Source organism: Callithrix jacchus, chromosome 16 (assembly GCF_049354715.1).
Source record: "Callithrix jacchus isolate 240 chromosome 16, calJac240_pri, whole genome shotgun sequence".
Lineage (NCBI taxonomy): Eukaryota > Metazoa > Chordata > Mammalia > Primates > Cebidae > Callithrix > Callithrix jacchus.
The window spans coordinates 92,787,264-92,803,021 of record NC_133517.1 but is presented as its reverse complement, the minus strand read 5'-3'; the positions used below and the strand labels follow the sequence as shown (position 1 = coordinate 92,803,021).

Below are 15,758 nucleotides of genomic sequence, written 5' to 3'. Positions count from 1 at the left end.
CTCTCTCTCTCTTGTTTCTGCCTATGTATGCCTCATTTTTTCTTAAAATGGGTGTGAGGGATATAACAGTATACTTCACTATATATTTTTTAAAATTTCACACTGGGTCTACTCCTTCTTAAATATTTGGAGAAGATAGTTCATAGGTTAATAAAATTGATATGTGGTCCTAGCCTTCAACCAGATTTTACTCTAGGATAGAAAACACATTTTTTTCCCTGAAAGACCAAGATATTGAATTAGATGTGATGTAAGAGTTCACCTCAATAGGTTAGTTTTCTAATTCTCATCCTTTAAATAGTGTTTAAAGATATTTGTTTCTTTATTTTTATTCTTTTTTTTATTACTTTATCTGTTAAACATTCATTATCAGAACCAAAATGAAGCAGCAACTATGACTTTCTAATACTGAAACAAAACTTGACATGTAAATAAGTCTTTGCATTCCTGCAAAACAGACTGCTTGCCTCATCCTAGGTTTATGGTGCCTCACTGGATAGCCTGATTCCAGATTCTTCACTTTCTAATCTACCTCCCACCACACCCCAGAAATCATGGAAACATCCAGAGTAATTTCTTTAATTACTCCCAGTTGCAGTATTAGTCTTGTAGTAGACAATTAATCAGCTCACATGCCTCAGTGATTTATTGACTGCTTTCTGGTACACTGTCTGGAAAACTGATAATGATTTTTCTTTCTTTCAAAAGAAGGCAAGAAGGAAATCTTTCTTCTTCATTTTTGTAATATAGATTTGTATCAGTAAGATTAAATTAAGTGAAATAAAGTATTTTTAATTCAAAGCTAATGAAAATAGCAAGCCTTTTTGAGAACATTTAACCATTATTAGACAAACCATTTGAAAAAACTTACAGGGCCACTCTTGCAATGGGTATTATATTCTTGGCCTTTATTTATTTATTTATTTATTGGTAAAGTTTTCCCACTTGTCTAATTTCTTTTGAAGGCAACAATAAAGTAAATAAGAATGTTTTTATAAACTTCTCCCTAATGTTGTATGGCTCCCTAAAAGCGTATTTCCACTTACAGGATGGCATAGTCTCTTAAATGAACCCACTGATTTTTCATGAATTTTTTTTCCTGTGATCATACGAATTTGTACCTTGTCTTCGACAGCAGAAATGAAATTGTAAGTCTAATTTTGCGTATTTGCTCTAAGGTTGGCCCAGAATAGCAAAGCGCAAGCAAGACCACGGTATTTGAAAGTTTTCAAACCCTAAAAATCTGTTTCATAGATAATATAATTTAATTATACTCCAAATGTTCCATCTAAAATGCATTTTCTGTCTTTTCCTTTTTACTCTTGTCCTTACTTTTAATGATCCATCGGCTGACAGTGTCTTTACATCCAAAATGCAAAGCAGACAAATGGGCATATCAGGGAAGAACATGACAAAAAGCACCAGCATCAGTGGAGACATGTGCTCGCTGGAGAAGAATGATGGCAGCCAGTCTGACACTGCAGTGGGCGCCCTGGGCACCAGCAGCAAAAAGCGGCGCTCTAGCATTGGGGCCAAAATGGTAGCTATTGTTGGTCTCTCACGGAAAAGTCGCAGCGCTTCTCAGCTCAGCCAAACGGGTAGGAATTTTAATGTTACTTTTAACTTCATAGTTTGAGTTGTTATTACAAGATATTTTTCTTTTGTCTTACTCATTTTATTGCAGTAATATGTGGATGGTGACATGTTCCAGAAGGAAAGGGCGTTTTAAACTAGTTAACCTTTCTGAAATCAACAATGATGTTTTTTCCAGTGATCAATGAGCCTGCTTCAAAGGGAACCTCGACTACTGTTCTTAAAATATAGATAATGTCTTTCCTCCTCAGTGGGGAGTTACACTGTGACACACAATTGCCAGTTGCTGATCCTTTGTAAAGATACTCTGAAATGTGGGATATTTACTTTTCTTTAGGTTCCTCAAGTTGGAACCAGCTACATTAATTTCCATTCCCAGCAAGTTACTGTGAAGATGACTCTTCATATTTTGTGTGAATAATGCAGTTCTCGTATTGCTGACAACCCAACTTCCTTTTCAGTCTGTAAGCCACATTTACCAGTAGTTATCCGTTTTCTCACTGCAATTTTTATTTCCATATTAAAACTTCAAACAGCAATATTCTCCAGCAGCAGGGATGGAGGAATTTTCTGCTGACAGCGAAGACATTCAAAGCTTTGCTACTTTAAAATTCAGTTGCTAAATCACATCTGCAAAAATAAATTACATACAACACTCCTACTGAGAAAAGCCACTGTTAGCAATTAAGAAATTTGTGAATCAAAGCAATGTCTTTTTTCGAATGGATGTTGATAATTAAACATTAAATCCTTGGTATCTTGGAAATAATAGCATATCTTCTACTTAACAAACAAAAGCATGTAATATGGTGTTTCTTTTATACCAAAATGAATTATAGGCAGCTGGATTAAATCTAATTTAAGTTTGACTACTAGGGTTTTGTACATAGAATTCAGATATAAATCTACAGCACAAAATAATTTAAGGTTACGTTAATTCCTGGACCCGGCTAATCTGGATTTTTGTAAATTGTAACTGTGATTCTGGGAATTTAGTCTTATTTAATAATATTATATTGAAATAATTCTCTGATATATATTCTGGTTGTAAAGATATTTAATCTGATTTCTGTTATAGAATTTTTCATTTGATGTTTTAAAATATTATTTTACATTTTAATGTATAAATGAAGTTTAATTCTTGGACAGTGGACATACCGATCATATTTTAATGATTTTTAAAATTGTTAATATGTATACATAATTAACTTTGCTGTGCTAATATGATATATGTTGGCCTTTTGAAATTGAGGGGTTTTCTATACTTCTCTAATAGAACTTTATTGCAGTTTTTTCTTTAAAACTTAGAAACATCTGTAAATCTAAAACTTCTCTAAAAAATATAAAGTCTAATTTTTTAAAAATCAGGAATCTAAAATGTGCATTAATAAGACTACAAGTTAGAAAATATATGAAACTAATTCCACTCACTCAGGGTTTTTTTTAAATAAATATTGAGCACTTATCATGTGTCAGACACATGAAGAAAAAATGAATAAGAAATCATTTATAACCGAAGTTGCTTATAGTATAATGGAAGACATATACTTAAACAGATTGCTTCAAGGTCATACATCAGTGGTGAAGCTAGATTTATGTAGAAGGTACACTGGATGCTCAGAGGAAGGCCATTCGACTCAACCTGGAATTCCAGGAATGAATTCGTGGAGATGATACCTAATCACTGGTATCATCGAATGACTTGAGTGGCTGATACCTAGGTAAAAGACAATTAGGAAGGTGTTCTAGATAGAAACTATAAGAAACAAGGCATGGATCCATGATATGTGCAGGAATGAGAAGCAGTTACATAATTTTAACATAAAATATTGGACTGAATAGCTAGAGATGAGGCCAGTAGATAAATAGGGACCAGGTCATAGTGCAACTCAGATCATAATTATAGATAGGAAGTTTCAAAAGGTTCTCAGTAGAGGATTGATATGGTCATATTTGTATATACTTTATGTATAGCTTTTAGGCATTTCAGGCCTTTCAGGATGCCATTTGTTTATGTAACAATTTTTGAGTACCTATCATTTGCTAGGGACTATCCTAAAGAAAATAGAAGACAGAAATCCTTCTTCTCTTGGAGCTTATATTCTAGTGGGGCTACAATAAAGAAGTATACTTAAGTCCACACCTGGTAAAGAGCATTTAAGGATGAATTAACAGAGAAGTACAATAATTCAGATAACAGATAAGACCCTGAACTAAGCCAATTGTAATATAGAGAGGGGATAATAGATTAAGGAAATTTTTAAAGAGCAAAATTAGTAGTTAGTTACCTGATTAAGTGACTGATTGGATATGAGGAGGTGAAGGAGAGAAAATTCTAAAATGACACCCATATTTCTGACTTGAATCACTGGGTGGTTGGTAGTGCCATTAATGGATATTGGAAGTATAAGAGGAGTGGTTTGGGCACAGTGACTGATGCCTGTAATCCCAGTACTTTTGGAGGCCAAGGCAGTCAGATCACTTGAGGTCAGGAGTTCAAGACCAGCCTGGGCAACATGGCGAAACCCCATCTCACCAAAAATACAAAAGAGAGTCCCGCATGATGACTCATGCCTGTAGTCCTAGCTACTCTGGAGGCTGAGGCATGAGAATCGCTTGAACCCAGGAGGTGAAGGTTACAGTGAGCTGAGATCAGCTGCTGCCCTCAGCCTGGGTGACAGAGTGAGACTCTGTTCCGCCCCCCCCAAAAAAAGAGGAGTGGTGGGGAAAGAAGGAAAGAAGAGGGATGAGTCTTTGAATTAGGACATTTTGAGTTAGTGATATCTGTGAAAATTTCCAAGTGGAAATATCTAGAACATTTAAATAAACACTTTTGAAGCTAACGTTAGGACCAGGGACATAAATGTGAGGAATCATAAAGTTTAGGTAATACTTAAACCCATGAACATAGCTGAAATTGCCCAAGAAGAATGCTGCAGATAAAAGAGCAGATTAGCATTTTAGAATGGAGCGCAGAGGAAGAACCCAAGAAGAAGATAAAGAACAATCACAAAGAAAAATGCGAAATACTGAGAGGATCGTATCACAGAAGTTAAGAGTGTAGAATAATTCAAAAATAGAAGGGTCAGTATTTCTCAATGATCAATTTCATGTCTTTACATTTTTGGCATAACTATTCCATATATCTTTCTCTGACAGCATTTGTATTACAGATCTGTTTTACAGATCTATAATTGTAATATAATTGTAATAATCTACATTACAAAATTATAGATTCCAAAAAAATGGAATTATAAGCTCCAAAAACATTTGAAACAAATCTTCAAATTTAAATATTTCAGCATGATCTAGTAGATTAGTTATTAAATTACCAAAAGTAATTATAATAATGAACTAGTTTTCTAATGCTGGATCTTTTAATAGCTTCTTTCTTCAGACATAAATATATAAGATGTATAGAGTAACATATATTACTCACAAAGATATTCTATGTGTGTTTTCAGCTAGTATGTTTCTTTTAGTATTCCCTTGATTTTCCTGGTCTCTATGTGAAGATCGATATGTAATTAAGTTAAAGAGTTACCATGTGATGAATGATATATCATAATGATTTCTTTTTTTGAGATGGCATTTACTATTGTAAAAATAAATATCATTGTACCACCATGGATTTCAAGATCGGACAAGACCACTTACCTGCCTTCTGAGGAGTAGCAACTCGGCAAAATGGGGTCTTCCTAAAGAATAGTGAAATGATTTTGGATGGTATTGCTAATTATATGTTAATAATAATTGGTAAAGAAGAAACCTCTATAAAGATATGTCGACCAACACACACAGTGGCTAAGTTATATCTCTCTTCTGTCACACTATTTGTACATTCCATTCCCTGTTAATTGGAAACTCATCTTTTAAATCGCCATTTCTAAAGAATTAAGTATGACTTGATAGGCATCATAACCAAGTAGAGAGCATGTAGAGGGAATAAGGAGACTTTAAATCTGTTGCTTACTCTGGGTTATATGTTAAATATGGACTCTTTAAAAAGGTACTCAGCAGATCTGAGTTGTAGTATGCTTGTCTGCTGGAACTGAAACATGCAATTCTAACAGCATTTCTATAAAATATTTTTTTATTGCATTTTAGGTTTTGGGGTACATGTGCAGAACATGCAAGACATTTACATAGGTACACACATGGCAGTGTGTTTTGCTGCCTTCCTCCACTTAACCCACATTTGGCATTTCTCCCCAGGCTATCCCTCCCCAGCTCCCCCCACCACTGTCCCTCCCCTCTTGCCCCCAATAGACCCCAGTGTTTGGTACTCCCTTCCCTGTGTCAATGTGTTCTCATTTTTCATCACCCACCTATGAGTGAGAATATGCGGTATTTCATTTTCTGTTCTTGTGTCAGTTTGCTGAGAATGATGTTCTCCAGATTCATCCATGTCCCTACAAAGGATACGAACTCATTGTTTTTGATTGCTGCATAATATTCCATGGTGCATATGTGCCATATTTTCCCAATCCAGTGTATCATCGATGGGCATTTGGGTTGGTTCCAGGTCTTTGCTAATGTAAACAGTACTGCAATGAACATTTGTGTGCATGTGTCCTTATAGTAGAACGATTTATAGTCCTTTGGATATATACCCAGTAATGGGATTGCTGGGTCAATTGGAATTTCTATTTCTAAGGCCTTGAGGAATCGCCACACTGTCTTCCACGATGAACTAGTTTACACTCCCACCAACAGTGTAAAAGTGTTCCTATTTCTCCACATCCTCTCCAGCATCTGTTGTCTCCAGATTTTTTAATGATCGCCATTCTAACTGGCATGAGATATTAACTCAATGTGGTTTTGATTGGCATCTCTCTAATGACCAGTGACGATGAGCATTTTTTCATATGTTTGTTGGCCTCATGTATATCTTCTTTTGTAAAGTGTCTGTTCATATCCTTTGCCCATTTTTGAATGGGCTTGTTTGTTTTTTTTTCCTGTAAATCTGTTTGAGTTCTTTGTAAATTCTGGATATCAGCCCTTTGTCAGATGGGTAGACTGCAAAAATTTTTTCCCATTCTGTTGGTTGCCGATTCAATCTAGTGACTGTTTGTTTTGCCATGCAGAAGCTGTGGAGTTTCATTAGGTCCCATTTGTCTATTTTGGCTTTTGTTGCCAATGCTTTTGGTGTTTTGTTCATGAAGTCCTTGCCTACTCCTATGTCCTGAATGATTTTGCCTAGATTTTCTTCTAGGGTTTTTATGGTGCCAGGTCTTATGTTTAAGTCTTTAATCCATCTGGAGTTAATTTTAGTGTAAGGTGTCAGGAAGGGGTCCAGTTTCTGCTTTCTGCACATGGCTAGCCAGTATTTCCAACACCATTTATTAAACAGGGAATCCTTTCCCCATTGCTTGTTTTTGTCAGGTTTAGCAAAGATTGTATGGTTGTAGATATGTGGTGTTGCCTCCGATGCCTCTGTTCTCTTTCATTGGTCTATATCTCTGTTTTGGTACCAGTACCATGCTGTTTTGATTACTGTAGCCTTGTAGTATAGTTCGAAATCCGGTAGTGTGATGCCCCCCGCTGTGTTCTTTTTGCTTAGAATTGACTTTGCTATGCGGGCTCTCTTTTGGTTCCATATGAAGTTCATGGTGGTTTTTTCCAGTTCTGTGAAGAAAGTCAATGGTAGCTTGATGGGGATAGAGTTGATTCTGTAAATTACTTTGGGCAGTATAGCCATTTTCATGATATTAATTCTTCCTAACCATGAACATGGAATGTTTCTCCATCTGTTTGTGTCCTCTCTTATTTCATTGAGCAGTGTTTTGTAGTTTTCCTTGAAGAGGTCTCTTATGTTCCTTGTGAATTGTATTCCTAGGTATTTTATTGTTTTTGTAGCAATTGTGAATGGCAGTTCGTTCTTGATTTGGCCCTCTTTAAGTCTGTTATTGGTGTATAGGAATGCTTGTGATTTTTGCACATTGATTTTATATCCTGAGACTTTGCTGAAGTTGCTTATCAATTTCACGAGTTTTTGGGCTGAGGTGATGGGGTCTTCTAGATATACTATCATGTCATCTGCAAATAGTGACAATTTGGCTTTCACCTTTTCTATTTGAATACTCTTTATTTCTTTTTCTTGCCTGACTGCTCTGGCTAGAACTTCCAGTACTATATTGAATAGGAGTGGTGAAAGAGGGCATCCTTGTCTAGTACTGGATTTCAAAGGGAATGCTTCCAGTTTTTGCCCATTCAGTATGATATTGGCTGTTGGTTTGTCGTAAATAGCTTTTATTACTTTGAGATATGTTCCACCGATACCGAGTTTATTGAGGGTTTTTAGCATAAAGGGCCGTTGAATTTTGTCAAATACCTTCTCTGCGTCAATTGAGATCATCATGTGGATTTTGTTTTTGGTTCTGTTTATGGGGTGAATTACGTTGATAGACTTGCGTATGTTGAACCAGCCTTGCATCCCCGGGATGAATCCTACTTGATCATGATGGATAAGTTTTTTGATGTGCTGTTGCAATTGGCTTGACAATATTTTGTTGAAGATTTTTGCATCTATGTTCATCATGGATATTGGCCCGAAGTTTTCTTTTCTTGTTGGGTCTCTGCTGGGTTTTGGTAACAGGATGATGTTGGTCTCATAAGATGATTTGGGAAGGATTCCCTCTTTTTGGATTATTTGGAATAGTTTCAGAAGGAATGGTCCCAGCTCCTCTTTGTGTGTCTGGTAGAATTCGGCTGTGAACCCATCTGGACCTGGACTTTTTTTGTGTGGTAGGCTCTTAATTGCTGCCTCGACTTCAGACCTTGTTATTGGTCTATTCATAGTTTCAGCTTCCTCCTAGTTTAGGCTTGGGAGGACACAGGAGTCCAGGAATTTATCCATTTCTTCCAGGTTTACTAGTTTATGTGCATAGAGTTGTTTGTAATATTCTTTGATGATGGTTTGAATTTCTGTGGAATCTGTGCTGATTTCCCCTTTATTGTTTTTTATTGCATCTATTTGGTTGTTCTTTTTTTTCTTTTTTATCAGTCTGGCTAGTGGTCTATTTTGTTGATCTTTTCAAAAACTAGCTCTTGGATTTATTGATTTTTTGAAGAGTTTTTCGTGTCTCTATCTCCTTTAGCTCTGCTCTGATCTTAGTTATTTATTGTCTTCTGCTAGGTTTTGAGTTTTTTTGATCTTGCTCCTCTAGCTCTTTCAATTCTGATGATAGGGTGTCAGTTTTGGATTTCTCCACTCTTCTCATATGGGCACTTACTGCTATATATTTTCCTCTGAAGACTGCTTTAAATGTGTCCCAGAGATTCTGGTATGTTGTGTCTTTGTTCTCGTTGGTTTCGAAGAACTTCTTTGTTTCTGCCTTCATTTCATTGTTTATCCAGTCAACATTCAAGAGCCAGTTGTTCAGTTTCCATGAAGCTGTGCGATTCTGGGTTAGTTTCTGAATTCTGAGTTCTAACTTGATTGCACTATGGTCTGAGAGACTGTTTGTTATGATTTCCGTTGTTTTGCATTTGCTGAGGAGTGCTTTACTTCCAATTATGTGGTCAATTTTAGAGTAGGTGTGATGTGGTACTGAGAAGATTGTATATTCTGTGGATTTGGGGTGGAGAGTTCTGTAAATGTCTATCAGGTTTGCTTTCTCCAGGTCTGAGTTCAAGCCCTGGATATCCTTGTTGATTTTCTGTCTGGTTGATCTGTCTAATTGACAGCGGAGTGTTAAAGTCTCCCACTATTATTGTGTGGGAGTCTAAGTCTCTTTGTAAGTCATTAAGAACTTGCCTTATATATCTGGGTGCTCCTGTATTGGGTCCATATATATTTAGGATCATTAGCTCTTCTTGTTGTATTGATCCTTTTACCATTATGTAATGACGTTCTTTGTCTCTTTTGATCTTTGTTGCTTTAAAGTTTATTTTATCAGAGATGAGAATTGCAACTCCTGCTCTTTTTTTTTTTTGCTCTCCATTTGCTTAGTAAATCTTCCTTCATCCCTTTATTTTGAGCCTTTGTATATCCTTGCATGTGAGATGGGTTTCCTGGATACAGCACACTGATGGGTTTTGGTTTTTTATCCAATTTGCCAGTCTGTGTCTTTTGATTGGTGCATTTAGCCCATTTACATTTAGGGTTAATATTGTTATGTGTGAATTTGATACTGCCATTTTGATGCTAAGTGGCTGTTTTGCCCGTTAGTTGTTGTAGATTCTTCATTATGTTGATGCTCTTTAGCATTTAGTGTAATTTTGGAATGGCTGGTACTGGTTGTTCCTTTCTATGTGTAGTGCCTCTTTCAGGAGCTCTTGTAAAGCAGGCCTGGTGGTGACAAAATCTCTGAGTACTTGCTTGTTCTCAAAGGATTTTATTTTTCCTTCACTTATGAAGCTCAGTTTGGCTGGATATGTAATTCTGGGTTGAAAGTTCTTTTTTTTAAGGATGTTGAATATTGGCCCCCACTCTCTTCTGGCTTGTAGAGTTTCTGCCGAGAGATCTGCTGTGAGTCTGATGGGCTTCCCTTTGTGGGTGACCCGACCTTTCTCCCTGCTGCCCTTAGTATTTTCTCCTTTATTTCAACCTTGTTGAATCTGACGATTATGTGCCTTGGGGTTGCTCTTCTTGCAGAATATCTTTGTGGTGTGCTCTCTATTTCCTGGATTTGAGTGTTGGCCTGCCTTGCTAGGTTCAGGAAATTGTCCTGGATAATATCCAGGAAGAGTATTTTCCAGCTTGAATTCATTCTCTTCGTCCCCTTCTGGTACACCTATCAAATGTAGGTTAGGTCTCTTCACATAGTCCCACATTTCTTGGAGACTTTGTTCATTCCTTTTTTGCGTTTTTTTCTCTAATCTTGATTTCTTGTTTTATTTCAGTGAGTTGATCTTCGACTTCTGATATTCGGCTGTTGAAACTTGTGCATGCTTCGCGAAGTTCTCGTGTTGTGTTTTCCAGCTCCTTCAATTCATTCATATTCCTCTCTAAGTTATCCATTCTTGTTATCATTTCCTCTGATCTTTTTTCAAATCTTTTTTCAAGGTTCTCAGTTTCTTTGCATTGATTTAGAACATGTTCTTTTAGCTCACCGAAGTTTCTCATTATCCACCTTCTGAAGGCCGATTTCGTCATTTCGTCACAGTCATTCTTTTTCCAGCTTTGTTCCCTTGCTGGTGAGGAGTTTTGGTCCTTTGTGGGAGGTGAGGTGTTCTGGTTTCGGGTGTTTTCCTCCTTTTTGCACTGGTTTCTTCCCATCTTTGTGGATTTATCCACCTGTCGTCTGAGTAATTGCTGACTTTTCAATTGGGTCTCTGAGTGGACACCCAGATTCTTGATGATGAGGTATTTCTGTTGCTTGGTTTTCCTTCTACCAGTCTAGCCCCTTCGCTGTACGACTGCTGAGGTCCACTCCAGGCCCTGCTTGTCTGGGGTACACCTGTAGCAGCTGCGGAACAGTGAGGGATGCTACCAGTTTCTTTTTCTGCTATCTTTGTCCCAGAATGATGCCCGCCTAATGTCAGTCTGATCAGTCCTTTTTCAGGTGACTCTGGATATACAGGGGTCAGGGAGCTGCTTGAGGAGACTGTCTGTACTTTATAGGAGCTCAAGTGCTGAGCTGTGAGCTCCATTGTTCATTCAGGGCTATTAGGCTGCTACATTTATGTCTACTGCAGCAAAACTCTTAAAACCCCTTTTTTTCCTCAGATGCTCTGTCTCGGGGAGTTGTGGCTTTATTTATAAGTGTCCATTGCACTATCCTGCCCAACTAGGAGGCAGTCTAGTCACTATTTGCCAGCCAAGGCTCTGCCCTGCTGATGTGGGGTCCACTCTGTTGCTGTGGGCTCTGCCCTGCAGCCACGGGCTCCACTGCGGGCTTCGCCCTGCTGCCATGGGCTCCACCCTGCAGCGGAGTCTCTCTGTTATGGCAGGTTGCCTCAGCAACAGCCGGCTGTGTCAGCAATGCGAGTGTACCTCAGTAGGGGCAGATTGCCTCGGTAAAGGCGGACACCCCTCCCCCACCAAGCTGCACCATCCTGGGTTCAGTTGTGCCCGCAGTGAAACTCTCCACCCAGAGCATTTCGAATTGCTGTTTTGTTTGTCCCTGTGGGAGTGAAACCCACCGAGCCTGCTCACCTGGCTCCCTCCCTCAAAGCGCCTTTCTTTTTTTTTTTTTTTTTTAAGTTGAACAGATGGCTCTCTTCCAGGTGTTTCAGTCACCCGCTGTTAGGGCACCGGGATCTGTCTGATTTCGCGTGCAGCGAGCCACTGCGCTGCCTCAAATGCCACTTCCCAGGAATCTCCTGGTCTGGCTCACTGTCCAAGTCCCGTTTAATCAGATGGATATGCTAATCTGCCCTTTCAAATCTCACATTGCCGGTTTAGCAGGGCACCCAGGCCGTGTGTTTTGTGCGGATTGTTGTGGAGTGCTGCTGTGCTGAGGCACCAGTCGAAGCCACCGCAACAGCCAAAACAGCTGCGCTTGCATCCCGTGTCTTTCCTACACCTGGGAATTTCCCCGTTCTGTGGGTAACAAAGATCCGTCTGGAAATGCGGCTTTGACTCACCCTCTGAGCGTTCACTGAGAGCTGCGATCCTGAGTTGTTCTTACCACACCATCTTGAATCCCCCCCCAGCAAAAATATTTTTAAATGTATGAAAAGTGCATTGAAAACTTAAAAATCACATGGTAGATATATCAGTAGCCAATTCAGCCTCATGGGGGAATTAAGAGTTCTGTTTTAGACATGATTTTGATTTTGAGATGTCCATTAGACATCCAAGTCCTGTTGTTACATGATTAATTGCAAGGATTAATCAAGAGCCCACTATATCAATGCTAAGAATGTAATTGGGCCGGGCGCGGTGGCTCAAGCCTGTAATCCCAGCACTTTGGGAGGCCGAGGCGGGTGGATCACGAGGTCAACAGATCGAGACCATCCTGGTCAACATGGTGAAACCCCGTCTCTACTAAAAATACAAAAAAATTAGCTGGGCATGGTGGCGCGTGCCTGTAATCCCAGCTACTAGGGAGGCTGAGGCAGGAGAATTGCCTGAACCCAGGAGGCGGAGGTTGCAGTGAGCCGAGATCGTGCCATTGCACTCCAGCCTGGGTAACAAGAGCGAAACTCCAACTCAAAAAAAAAAAAAAAAAAAAAAAAAAAAGAATGTAATTTAGGAGTAATCTGCAGGTAGCATTTGAAGCCATGGAACTGGATTAGATTATTTATGGTAACTTGGATCAAGAAGAAAGCTAATGACTGAGCCTTAAAACATTCTACCATTTAGAAGTCAGGAAGAAGAAGAAAATTGATCAGAGACTTAAGAGAAAGCAACCATTAAAGGAAAAATTTAAAGAAGATATCTTAGAAATCAAATGAAGAAAATATTTTAAGAAGCGAGGCATGATCTACTATGTCAGGGGCTTTGGCAGATCAAGTAAGATGAAAACTGATAATTTGCCAGTGGATTTGGCAAAACGGAGAAATTTGTTAAACCTTGACTAACCTTGCAGTGGTGGACAAAGGCTGATGGGAGCATGTAAAGAAAATGAAGAGGTGAGTTAGAGTCAGTGACAATAAAAATAAGAACACCTAATACTTTTTGAACACTTATGATGCGCTAGGCACAGTTCAGAGCATTTACATGCAAATCATTTAAACCTCACAACCAAGTTATGGGGGAGGAGTGAGTTATTACCCCCATTTGATACATAGGAAAAAGAAAAAAGTAGCGAGACAAGAAATAAATTCCCCAAATTTACCCAGCTAATGTCATGGGTAGACGTTGGAATTTGAATCCAGACAATCTGGATCTGGAGACTTCACTTTTAATTTTCCTATTACAGTCCAGTGCTGTTCAATAGAACTTTTGGCAGTGATGGCAATGTCCTATATCTGCACTGTCCTGTTCAGGATGGTAGCACTAGTTACACGTGGCCATTGAACACTTGAAATGTGGTTAGTGTAACTCAGTTAACTGGATTTTTTAATTATTTTGTTTTTAATTAAATTATTTTAAATTTAAAAAGGCACATTTGACTAGTGATTACTGTACTGGACAGCACAGATAAAGACAATTCTTTCTAGGATCTTTAAAAATAAATAAGAAATAGAAATTTTAAAATAGGATTATAACTGGGGGAGAGAGAATCAAAGAAGAGCTTTATTTTTTAATAAGAGGAACTCGCTTGTGGGAAAAATTGAGTAGTTGAGAGAGCTTTGGATCCAGAATTTAGTGGGGATCATTTGTTGTGATCTGTGGTCACTCAGGCATCTATGCTGTTTTCATCTTGTAATGATTTATAAGCTCACACACTACTTAAGTAATTCTTGTTTTAACATTTAGCAACTGTAATCATTTATTCGTCTATCTCTTGCCTAAACTGTTTTTCTTTAGTTTATCCTTCTCATTGTCTGGTATCATATCATATGTGATGATTCTTAGTGAAAGGCCCCTGAACTCCATGAGGCTACATGATTCACTTCCGTGGGGAATGGAAAGAAATGGTATAACTTACTTTTATTTGTTTAATCTAAAAAACAAAAAAGAAATTAAACTTTACAAATATTTAATATATGGCTTTCCCTGGTATTCTCAGTCTTAATGTTAGATGGCCTCATGCCTTTCTGGAGGTGTTGGTTTTAACTAAACTAATAATGAGAAAATAGGGAAGTGGCTGAAAAAGATTCTTTGATGAAACTGTGGTTTGAATATAATACCAAGTTCACAACTTTTACTCCTAATCAAGCTTTCTGTCAGCCCCCAATAAAGACAATCTGACACTTCAAGATCTGACATGAAGTTTACCAAAACACTCTAAGTTATCAAAAAGATTAATAAAATATGGATTTACACCTGCTATTATTAACATTAAACCTTACCTTTTTATACTTTATACTTTACATATCCTATGGTGTGTCTTGTGAAGTTTCATTTTCGACTATGACATAATTAAAACCAAATATGAGAAAACTGAATTTGGAAGTAAATCTTCAAAATGCTGTATTTATTACCTAACATACATTACCTGATGTAATATGTACAAACCCAGAAAACTTAATCCAAAAGTTTATTTACTGATCAAATATTAGTCCAATATAGATATTCCCGGTAGGCAGTGGCCTTTCTTATAGTCATCCAGGGCTCAAGACTTTTTTCAACTTGTGGGTTTTCCCTCTTCTAAGGCTTTAGAGGCCTCTCTCTTCAACCAGTACATGGGAAGTTTTTATGGACTAGAATTGGAAATGCTAACATCACTTCTGCTCCTGTTGCATTGGCTGCTCAGTCACAGGGCTGATGCTGGAAAATGGGACATTGGGAAATGTAGTCTTAGAGAGTGCCCAGGAAAAAGTGCAAACAGGTCTGATCAGCAAACTATATTCTAATATTGCCATACAGCATTAAACCACTGTTTTCAGAAATTATAAAGCATTTTATTTCAAACATTTTTTCTGAGAGCATAAGACTTATTTTATTATTTAAAATAATTATTTGCAAATGTTTATTGAATTTTAATCATCTTTTAAAATATTTATATGTTTTATATATTATAAAAGTGTAGTCAAATATGTGTACCATTTATGCACAACTTTTTACAGAAACGGAAGTGACATTTTTAGAGATTTAAAACTACTGACCTAGTATATAATAGCTCTAAGTGCATGTTTGCTAAAGAAACATAGCGAAACATAATTGCTAGCCAACTCTCCATAATCCTGGATCCATCTTTCTAATGCTTATTTCTTTGGACAGCATTCAGACCAGGCATACAGAAAATGACTTGATGTATACACCATTAAAAATACACAAGCATACATTAAATACAATAACGTATATGGAAACAACTAAGTAATGATAAAAGAGATATTAAGTAATAGTAGTATCTTTTCACATCATCACAAATCTCAAACTACCCTTATAAGCTATGGCATGTTAACATAGGATTGTAACAAACAATGTGCCTTTACCACTAAATTTAGGCATATTTGTTGCCTTAAAATTATAATAATGTTTAATCCCTTATAATACTATCACTCATTATTTTAAAATATTGAGTCATGCTACTACCTGTTATTTACAAATTTCAAGTGATTCAAGTATTGTAGATGAGGTAAACAAAACATTTCCTGTAAGTGAAAGCTGGTGTTAATATATCATGAATTGTGTTAAGGTACTTATATAGCAAGGTAGGCTCAGC

The 15,758-nt window shown here is 37.5% G+C and overlaps 1 protein-coding gene across 49 annotated transcripts in view; it reads left to right on the top strand.

Moving 5' to 3' along the window:
* Window positions 1–15,758, top strand: part of RIMS2 (regulating synaptic membrane exocytosis 2) — a 724,815-nt gene that overhangs the window by 621,764 nt on the left and 87,293 nt on the right. For 38 of the 49 annotated variants that reach the window (XM_078353414.1, XM_078353401.1, XM_035276348.3 and 35 more), the window contains one exon: window positions 1,357–1,598. The exons of the other annotated variants lie outside the window; for them this stretch is intronic. In XM_078353414.1, coding sequence (XP_078209540.1) covers window positions 1,357–1,598 — 242 coding nt within the window. The remainder of the gene's footprint in view (window positions 1–1,356; window positions 1,599–15,758) is intronic. 49 annotated transcript variants of the gene reach the window in all.